General features: G+C 49.6%; 1 protein-coding gene across 2 annotated transcripts in view; it reads right to left on the bottom strand.

Annotated features, from left to right (window-relative positions):
* NSF (N-ethylmaleimide sensitive factor, vesicle fusing ATPase) overlaps positions 1–6671 on the bottom strand; it is a 77739-nt gene extending 71068 nt beyond the window's left edge. For both annotated transcript variants that reach the window (XM_021539884.3, XM_021539885.3), the window contains exon 1: positions 6629–6671. In XM_021539884.3, coding sequence (XP_021395559.1) covers positions 6629–6640 — 12 coding nt within the window. In that variant the 5' untranslated portion in view covers positions 6641–6671. The remainder of the gene's footprint in view (positions 1–6628) is intronic.
* Positions 6672–11155: the final 4484 nt, after the last annotated feature.

Below are 11155 nucleotides of genomic sequence, written 5' to 3' on the forward strand. Positions count from 1 at the left end.
ACTGGGTTTTCCTGCTGCTTCCCTTTGTTTGCAAAGTTCAAGTGAACTCAGGTCTGCAGCTCTGTCACTCCAACGTTGTTTACCTGCAGTTACAAAGTGCTCACAGCTTTGGGAATCTGGCTCTGCTATTGCCAGCTTTTGTCAACATCATGAGAAAGACAATTTATAGTCCCAAGAACAGAGTTCCAAGGGTTTGCCTGATCCAACAGAGCAGAAAAAACCCTAAAGGAGAGCTTCTCCAAGCAGAACATCTACAGTCGAATCACACAGGTTGCTGTACCCAGAGATGTCCTTCTCCAGATCAGCTCTTCACAGTATAATCAATGATTTCAGGAAATACACCTGTACCTGAGCTGCTGTGCCACAGAACCAGGGAGCTGCTCTGACAGCTCAGCAGGACAGCAGCTCCACCTTCCTATTAAGCAATAATGACTCAGGATATGTGCATTTTAATTAACACATCCATTTTTTGATGGATGTTGCTTCACATTCCTTTCTCAAGCCAGGATGATCAACAATTTAATTACAGGGAATTGTTACTTGTTGCACTGCATCTAAACATCTTTTAAAAATGCCAAGGGAATGAACCAGCACCCCACCAGAGTAAGCTGAGGGCCTAGGATGCAGGTCACAGGATTTTGCCACATGAGCAGTGAGGACACCTCACAGATGCAAATTTCATTCCATTTATTTTAAAAAGTTACCCAATAGCAACAGGGACAATGTGAATATATGTTAATGTTAAAAATATCCCCCTTGGAATTTGCCCTGAGAAAGGCCAGGATGCTGCTGTCCCAGCACTGGCACAGGGCAACACCTGGCACTGAACTCCCCACGACCCTGAGGTACCAAACACCACACAGCCACCAGCAGCTCAGGATGCAGCAGCTTGCAATATTGCTCTATTTTTTACAGAAAGAGCACATGACACAACTCCAGGGCATCAATTACTCCAGATTTTTTGACAGAAGGTCATTGCTTTAGTGTGTCCCAGGAGACAGGTGAAACGTGTTAAATCTTTTCATACTTCAAACCTTTGACCTCCCTGAGGGCAGGATCTGCCTGCAGAGGAAGGAGCAGAGCAGCAGGGCAGCAGTGCCTGAGGAACTGCACACCCAGCCTTGCTTTATGAGCAGCAGCACAATCAGCTGGCTCAGACACAGCTCCAGGGCACTGCAAATGCTCTTCCATTAATTTTAGCAACTGCATTTCTTGTTTGGCTTTTTCTGTTCACAGACCTTCTCCAACAGAGCTCTCCAATTCCTGGGGGTCTGAAAACCTTCTTGAGATGGTCAACACAGGTGTTTCATCACAAAACTCTGGTCTCTGACAGATGCCAGAAAACCCCCCTGATGTGAGACAACATCCTGAACACATCATGCAGAGCCCCCAGGCTGAACCTCATGCTTCCAAAAGCCACTACAGTTCCCAAGATCTCTGTCCCACTGCTCAGGGGTGTCACTGCACCAGCTCACCCTAAAGCCCGTCCTCTCCTGCACTTGTGAGGGCACCTGAACGTGTCCAAGATCACTCCATGACATGGGGACCAACATTTTATTTGTTTTCATGTAAAAAACCCAAAAAGCATCAATGGTAATTTCACTGCACTGAAACTACATCCTGCCTGCTGGGTAATTCAGCAAAACAGAAGTGCCACTACTGTCTAGCAACTGCTTTTCTGTGGACTCAAGCAGATGTGCTTTTATGCCAGAACTTCTTCCAAATTCAGTCAGGGTTTATCCTGAACCCCAGGTCTTCTTCTGAATGACCTCTATGGTCTGAGGCACAGAACCCAGAACAGGAGAGGAAAAGAGAAGCTCTTGCTGTGCTCTGGGAAAAAAAATAAATAAATGTAATACTTACAAAGTTCACACTTTAAATGATTCTCAAAAAGATTTTCTCTTTTTTAAAAGACTTTGTCCTGCTAAAAAATTGTGACCTAAGTTTAATTATTCTGGCAGGTCCACATAATAGAAGAGGTGTGACACACCAGCACCCCAAAAACTGGAGATGGAGAGGCAGCAGTGACATCTCCCTTTGGCAGTGACTCTTTAAACACAAGCTCAGGACACACTGCTTCTGCAACACTGAACCAAGCAACAAATTAATCGAAGATGACCGGGCCAGATATGCCCACAAACATTCACACGGTCTTCAGAATTTCATTCTAAATAATTGTAGAGTTTTTAACAAATTATGTGACTTTATTTTAAATAATTCAGCAAGGTGAAATCCTGAAAGCAGGCCACAGGTTGATTTGTCATTATTTCATAAGAGAGTTATGAAGTTGCAAGTGATCACAGAAACAGAGATTCAGAGTTTTCTCCCATTTCCCTGAAACATTGCTAAAAACCCATTTCTTCATATTATACACCAGGAAATACTAAAAAAATACTAAGTGACGATAGCAGGAACAGTACCAGGCTGCAAGAAGGAGCTAAGTTGATTCATAAACCTTTCTTTAGTTGCCTGACATCCCCTGCATCTCTGAAGGCTGGTTCCATATGTTACCAGAAATCACCTTACAGCTTTAACCCATAAACATAAAGCTCAGCCTCCATTATTTCAAAGTCCCACCAAACCATCCAACCTAAAACCACATTGTCTACATTTTACCTATTTTTAAATAGTTCAGGAAAATAATAAGCCAAATATTATTAATTGTCTAGTGCTGTTTCAGGTATATTATATGCATTAAATGTTAGGAGGGAACTCTTCCCTGGGAGGGTGGGCAGGCCCTGGCACAGGGTGCCCAGAGCAGCTGTGGCTGCCCCTGGATCCCTGGAAGTGCCCAAGGCCAGGCTGGACAGGGCTTGGAGCAGCCTGGAACAGTGGAAGGTGTCCCTGCCATGGCAGGGGGTGGCACTGGGTGGGTTTAAGGTCCCTCCCAACCCAAATAATTCTGGGATTCTGTGCTGGTTGCAGGAGGCAGAAGAGAGCAGGGTTAGGCCAGCCCTGCCTTTGGCAGCACAGAGCACCAAGGGCCTCAGCCTGTCCTTCACCACCTTCCCAGTCCTGCTGCACCTCTGGGCTGGACACCTGGTGTCACCAGATGCCAGCAGGACCCAGTGCTCAGGCTCTCGAGAGGAGTGACAGCACCACTCTGCAGGGCCAGACACCATCCAGTACCTGAGTGAACCCAAAACCATTTCCAACCCACCACAAAGGGAATCTCTTCTTGAGGAGCCAACAGTGCAGAGTCTGCTCTCACTGGGCTAAGGGCAGCACTGCCCCAAAGGAGCCCCAAACAGCAGAGGAACAAAAATGAGTGTGCTACACCAGAGACACCCCCTAAAACAGCCATTATTTCTAACCACAAACTGCTGCACAAGCTCAGCTAGTACAAATCTCATATTCCTTAAAGAAAAACCACACCAGTGCCTGCTGAGGGATCCTCACCACATGAGTTCCCTGCACACACAGGGTGTCAGAGGAGCCAGCAGCACTGACCCACCTGCCCCACCCCAGTCCCATGGAGCTCTCCAGCCTGTGCAGACACAGGCAGAAATGCAGCTTGTGCTGCATCCAGAGCTTGACACTCACTGGAACAAGGCACAGAAATCATCTGGTCTCTCTAGATCCCTTGGGGAACTAATTCCTGATGTAGTTCAAATCAATTAGTTACAGACAGCATCAGTGAACTTCCAGGGCTCCACTCGGTACAAGAGGTCCACAACCAGCTACAGACACAGCAGCTTCCCACCATTCCCTCTCCTGCAGGTGCCTCACTGCTCTGCCTAATGATCCCCATGCAGAGCTGCAGAATAAATTATTACAGAAACAGCCATTATTTCTAATCATCATAAACTGTTTTTCCTGTAAACTTCAATCACTACTAATCACCATCTCTTCCTTGCTGTGGAGAGACCCAGTGCAATTAGGGGAGCAGAGTAACACACCTGAAACAGCATCACACAACCAGATTTAGCTTATCATTCACCTGAATTATTCAAAATGTTACTAGAAGTTTAAATATTTTGTCTCTCTCATACATCAGGACAGCCATTCATTTCTCCCTGTGAGAATGTACTGCACAAATCAAATCACACCAGTCCAGTAAAAGAGAATAAGCTCTAAATGGCATTGCAGAACAGATTTGCAGGGCAGGAGGAGTCACTGAAGCTCCTCTTCCCATCTTGCAGGTTGAAGCACCTGTTAAAAATGCTGACAACAGAACAGCACCTGTGTTCCAGCATCAGCCTCACCTGTTGTGCCTGGAGATATCACACACCTCCATCCTCCCACCGAGTGTTCCGTGTTTACCTGACACAGCTCTGGGGTGCTGCTCCTGCCCCCCCTGCTGCCCACCCTCCCCAGCACTCTGCTGGCCCACGGGCCAGCTGGAAGGAGCAGGCAGCTCCCTTGGTAGCTCACGTGGAAAGCATTCGAAGCATCAGAGCTAGCTTGGAGAGTGAGATGGAACACTCAGCTAGGGGATTCTCTCTGCAGCATTAAACAACCTGATAATTCTGCAACAACTGCATTTGTAGGCAAATCATGACAACACTGAATACTAAGAAGCTTCTTGATAACCCAAGGAGAGCATCACTCATCCAATTGCCAGACTAGGAGGCAGCTAAGCAGCAATCTTTCTTTTAGATTCACATAAATCCCCCTTTCCTTCACCAGGCTCCCAGGCTGGTCAAAAAAAGGCACATTTGAGCTTTTCTGCTACTAAAAAATGTGAGACAATGCTGAAGAATAAAGTAGAGGTTGATCCCTCTCCTTCCTCCCCACATCCCCAGTCCCAACTCCCAGCACTCAGCATGCACCAGGGTGTTCCCTGAGCACACAGCTGGGAGGGCTCAGGGGCACTGCAGCCAGGTTGGGTTAGGCCCAGGGAGCCTCAGAACCACGTCCAGTGTGGGTGAAAGGTTCTCACCACTGACCAGAGACTGGGCTCCTGTTCTGGGCAACAGGATGCTGAAAAAAGCCAGTCAAGGCTCACAGATTTCCCTGGCTAAGTGCAAAGGTGAGATGAAAAGAAGGTGCAAGGAAGAAGGTGAGACCAGGAATCTGGAGCAGGGACAGAGGAAACACTCTTAATGAGAGACAGACCACAAAATGGGTCTGTCTGGGGTTTTTCTCAATTACTCAGCACATTTCAGGGGTGGCAGTGGAGCACCTGTGATGCATGGCACGTCACCAGGCCAGATTTCTCACCTCTGCTCTGCACCACAGCACTGCACCAGCTGCCCTCCATCCACAGCCCAGCACAGTGCAAAAAGCACTTGGAAAACCAATTCCCCAGCATTTCAACCACCAAATGACTTGGCCTAGAGACAAGATTCCAGCCAGAGGCAAGCATGAATGAAAAATGTGATTTTCCCAGGCTGATACCCAGCAAAGCATGACTGAGTTCCTGGCAAAGAGCAGAGCAATCCAAACACATCCTGCAGCACCTGGACACCTGCAAAGGAGGGGATGTGCAGGCACCACAAGAAGGGATTTCACAGTCAAGGCTGTTCCTTCACCTTTTAAAGCCTTTCTGGCCACTAGCTGATGTGATCTATCACTAATAAGGGATTTTTTTATTTTTTTAAATTAATACAGAACAAAAACACTGTACAACCCTTTAAGATGTTTCTACACAACAAAAGATGGACTCACATTATAAAACAGCAACTGGCTGGTTCTCAAATGAGAAAATCTCCCTGTATCCCACCAAGGGGTCACCATAACCTCACAGCACCTTTAGGGGACCCTAAAATCTTGCTGCACACCCCATGGAGACAGGGGCACTCCGGACCCACAGGGAATCCCACAATTCTGCCCCACATCCCAGAGCACCAAGGGATCACCCCTGTCACAGCATCCCTAAAGGTCCCTGCCCACAGCCCACAGGGAGAGGGGTCTCAGAGCTTCACAGCACCCCGGGCACCCCAAATCTGACAGCAGCACCGAGACACCCGGGGCTTCACTGCACCCCCAGGGCACCCCACAGTCCTGCCCCTCACCACAGGGACAGGCGGCACCCCAACTCCTGAGGGAGCCCCGGATGCTCATCCCACAGCACAAGGGGTCACCACAGCCTCTGAGCACCTCCAGGAAACCCCAAAATTCAGCTCTGCACCCCACAAGGCCACTACAACCTCACGGCACCCTGAGGGAACCCTAAATGCTGCCTCACACCCACATGGAGAGGGGTCACCCTGCTCCTGAGGGAAGCCCCAGTCCTGTCCCACACCCCACGCTGCCAAGGGGCCACCCGGGTCCCACAGCACCCCTGGGGGACCCTAAAATCCTGCCCCACAAGGAGACGGGTCACCCTTGCCCGGCTCCTGAAGGAACCCAGTCCTGTCCCACATGCCACATCACCAAGAGGCCACCTCAGCCTCCCGAAAGCCCCGGGGCACACCGGGAGAGGGCACACCGGGAGAGGGGTCACCGCCAGCCCCCCACACACCGGGGGCGTCTCCACAGCCCCACAGGCCCGTCAGGACCCCCCACACCGCCGGGGGCGAGGGGGTCACCACAGCCTCACAGCGCTGCCGGGGGACCCCCGGGGCTGAAAGGCCTCCCGGCAGCGGGAACGCGAGAAGCTCGCAAAGCCGCGGGGCAGGGAGGAGCGGAGCGGAGGAGGGGGCAGGGGATGGCGATAGCGGCCGGCCGGGTCCCCCCCACTTACCCGCCCCGCCATGTTGCCGCAGCGCCGACCGACGGCCCTCCCCGCGGCCGCCAGGGGGCGGTGCAGCGCAGGCGCCGCGCCGCGCCGGGGCGGGGCCTCGAGGGCGGGGAGGCCACGCCCCCTGCGCGAATACGCATTCCCATTGGTCAGTCCGCCCGCCGCTCAAAGCACTGAGGGTTGCGTCACGGAACGCCCCGCCCATCGGCCTGGCGGTGAGGGGCAGGACGCTGTGCTGTCAGTCATCGGGAGCGCTGCGGGGATTGGTCGGGAGGGCGGGGTGGGCGGGGCCGGGGTTCCGGGGATGGCGGGGCCGGGGATGGACACGGGAGCGCCCGGCCGGGAATGCGATGGCGGCCCGGAGCGGGCCCGGCTGCTCCCGGCTCCTCCCGGCTCCTCCCGGCCCCTCCCGGCCCCTCCCGGCTCCTCCCGGCCCCTCCCGGCCCGTCCCGGCCCCGTGGTGTGAGGGTGAGCGGGGCCGGGCCGCCGGCAACCCCTGCTGAATTATTTATTTATTTATATTTTTATGTGGTTTTGATTAATTAATAATATTTATAATAATTGTTCATAATTTTGTAGTAATATTTATATCTTAATGATAATTACATTATCTATTGTATAGCATATTGTATAATATTAATTATAGGATGTTGTCTTTTTCTATATAATAAAACAATACGAATTTAAATTTTTTTTGCACATAATTTTTAAAAATTTAATTCTGTTTTAATTTCATTTTTAATCTGGCTTTGGTTCTGCTCCTGTTCCAAAGAGGCCACACAGCATCGCTTGTAAACCAGGCATCGCATCGTGGTCTCCTTGGATGACATGTAATGGCTTAACTGTTCCCCCGACGGGACTTCCCGTTTGGCTGACACTAATGGTTGTGTGGGAGCTCAGAGCTGCCCAAACCCCTTGCAGGTGTCACAGCCAGCCGTGGCTCATTCCTGGGTATCCTAGTTTAGGGCAAATTTGGGGAAAACCCTCTGGAAGGAGCCCCCAGAAAACAGACCCCCACTGCCCCTCCCCACCCACCTGATTTGGGAAAACAAATTTCTCTGAGAGAAGTGGAAAAGAACCTGTTTATTTAACAAACAAAGCACTCCCCAGCACCAAAGAAAATAACAACACCAGATGACAACAAAACTCACCACTCTGAAGAGATGAACAAATCCAGAAAGTCTTTCCTGGGAGTGGTCTCCCAGGTCTGGATGCTGGGGATTGCTCTCCTTCACTGGGGATGGCTGCTGCAGATCACAAAATGCAGGCTCTGGGTGCTCCTCAGTGTTTCCAGGTCCCAGTCCGGAGCAGGTTGGATGGTATTCAGGAAAAGGAAAGGAAAGGAAACAGTCCAGGGAAAGAATTGGACTGCTTAGCTAAACTAACTAGGAAGCAAAGGCAAAAGCAGAAGCAAGCAAAGCAAGCAAGCAAGCAAGCCAGCACCAGCCTTTTCTAGACAGCAGACCATGGAGGGAGGTGAACTGGCTGACAACAAGGCAAAACAAACCTTCACTTTCAGAGTCAGTTCTGAAAGCACAGAACATAATATCAGACATAAACAGAACACAGGATTGGAGATACAAACACCATAAGGTCACCCTAGGACACTGGGGGACGGGGCTCGGGGCTCCTCCAGCCCATGGCCACCACACATGATCTGCTCCTGCACAGCCGGGTCCTGCCCGAGCGCCCAGATCTTCCAGCCAGGCTCCGGGATGGGGATCCATGTGGGATTTGCTTGGAATTGTGCTTTGCTCTGGAGAAGCAGATGACGCTGGAGGAGTGGTGCTGAGAGGTGACAATGGCTCCTTCACAGAGCTCATCCCCCTGTGTGGTGCTCAGCCAGAGATGAAATCCCAGCTGTGTTTGTGTTCTGAGGGAGGGGATGCCAAACACTCCGACCCCAAAGCTCAGTAGTGTCTGTAAAACCAACCCAAACATCCTGGGAGCTTTAACACATTAGCAGCCTGTCCCAGCAGCTTCCTGCGTGGGCTTTGACAGCACCGTAAAATATTAATACTGATTGTAACTGCTGGTTACTGCCTTGAACAGGTACCAGAGTCAGCTGGGATTGCCAGGTCCATGGAAAAGTGGCACCAAGGAGACTTCATCACACTGGCCAAAGTGGTCGGTGCCCCAGACTGTGGATGTGCCTCAGTGCACAGCACAGGCCTGAGGAGAAGAAGAAATGGGGTCAGTGCCTAAATCTGCCATGGGCTGATACCAGCAGGGCAAGGATCCATTTCCTGCAGTGAAACCCTGTTGTCCCTGCCTGCAGCTGAGCACTTTTACTGTCCCTGACAGAAATCTCAGCACTGGGAAGTGGTTGTTAAATATTGCAAACAAGCCCTGTGCTTCGGGGTGCAGCAGCCAGACCCCGACAGGTGACAAGGCTGACACCGTTGTCCTGCACAGCTGGAAAGGCGCCCAGATAGGAGGCTCAGCCCAGCAGTGAGCTCTGGCTCAATGATGAGTTTTGAAGGGGATCCTCACTGCTCTCAGCTTCCTAGATCTCTGCTCTGTGGCCTTAAGGGAGTCTCTTGCAGAAGAAATACAGAAAATACAATGTATTAATTAGTAGGGAGTAGCTGAGTGGGACAGTGAGGCAGTGGCCGTGCTTCCCCCCTTTTCACCATTTCAAAAGGGGGAGAAAAACAAAGCAAAGCTCCCCCAAACCAAGCACAAAGATCACACCGACTCCTCTGCAGGGACTGCAGCCCACACCTGGCTGCTCCAGAGCCAGCTCCAAATCCCTGCCCCACAGCTCTGCCCCACAGCCCTTCCGTGGGGCAGGGAGCAGCAGATGGAACTGGGGTCTGGGACATGCTCTGGAACCAAGACTTTCACTGACTGTTTGAACTCAAAATGTCCCTCAGACATTTTTGGAGGTTCCAGGCCTTGGTCAGAAGCATTTTAGACCCTGGTGGGCAGCTGGAAACAGCTGTAATTTTGAGTTTGAGCCATGGAATGAGTTACCAACTTTGAAGGTGGAACAAGCAGTCACAAAGGGTTAGATAGTATAGTAAAAGTAGTTACAAAACAGAGGGGAATTTTTTTTTGTATTGTACAGGGGGGTTTTAGCACATGTACAGGGGGGTTTTACTTTGTACATGGCAGTCAGAAGTTCTAAGATGGAGGAAAGTGGGCTGATCCTTTTCTTCCTCCTTCTTCTTCCTTGCCTCCATGTTCTTGGTGATGTTGGCACTCACAGATTGGTTTCAAGTATAAAAGCACCATTTAATATCAGTAGTAGGTATTGGGGGAAAACTGTACACATATTATACATAATATATCATATAAAAGCTAGCAGCAGCCCTGGGCAGGGAGAAGAAGAAGAAGACAGCAGACAGAGAGGGTGTCAGGGTGTGTGTCTCTGCCTGGGTCGCTGACCAAACAGCCACAGCCCACAAAAACAATCTTTTAGATTTCTTACAATAAACTGCCTTGAGACCGAACAATAAGAGGAGTCTTTCTTTGGAAGCACGGGTTGGAGGAAAGACTTTACCACCACATGAGACCCCAGACCAAGCCCGGGGTTCTCACAACTGACAACCCCCTCATCTCCTGGAGTGAATCCTCTGGCTTCCAGCAGACAGAACCTCTGTGTCTGCAGTCCCTGGGTGGGTTTAGGAAGGGGCTGGGCAGACCTGGCTGCCCAGGCTCTCCCTGCTGCCCTCCTGTGAAAAATGCATATTATATGGCTCTAAGCAGATAGTTACTATATGTATTATGTTATATTGGTTAGTCGTGCTGTTGTAGTTAAAATGAAGACTTTTGTAGTTAAAAAAAAATTATATATATAGAGACTCTGTATATGGGGGGGAAGGTCTTTTTCTTTTTTTAGGATGATATACTCACTTCAAGGAACACCTAAATCTTCCAAAGGAGAGGAATTTATGGCTTCTTATCAGAAGAAACTAATTTCTTTAGGCCTTGCTCAGAATCGAAGACGCCAGGAGATTAAAGAAAACAGTTGACATACAACAGAGTTTCTTGTTTAGAATAGAATGTATGCATAACCATGAAGGTGTATGAATATGCAACAAGTGTATTGTTTTAAGGGTGATTGTTTTGTTCACAAGTCATGCTTTTCGTGACTTAGTGTTTGAGAGCATCCGGATGTCCATAATTCTTTGCCTTTTATTGTCTTGTAATTTTCTTAACTCTAAACTTCATTACTCTAATTGTATGATTATTTTTATAGCCATTTTATTATTATTAAACTTTTAAAATTTTAAAAAACAAGTGATTGGCGTTTTTCATACCTCCCCATGATCCTGCGGGCTGGCAGCACACACTGAGGAAGTGAGAGATGTATGGCAGCACAAAAGACCACAATTCATAAAATAACGTCTGGCTCTGTGGGTTCTTACTGCCCTGAGTGGCCCAGATAAGGGTGGCAGCAAAAATGGTGTCTCCAAGTGCCTTAAAAACAGCTTGAGGAGTGCAACACAAAGTATCTTTAGAAGTTAAAACAAGTTGGGTGTGGTTTCAGAGTTTGTGGGTTTTTCTTAGTCCCTTCCAGTGAGA

Source organism: Lonchura striata, chromosome 27 (assembly GCF_050655825.1).
Source record: "Lonchura striata isolate lonStrDom1 chromosome 27, ASM5065582v1, whole genome shotgun sequence".
NCBI lineage: Eukaryota > Metazoa > Chordata > Aves > Passeriformes > Estrildidae > Lonchura > Lonchura striata.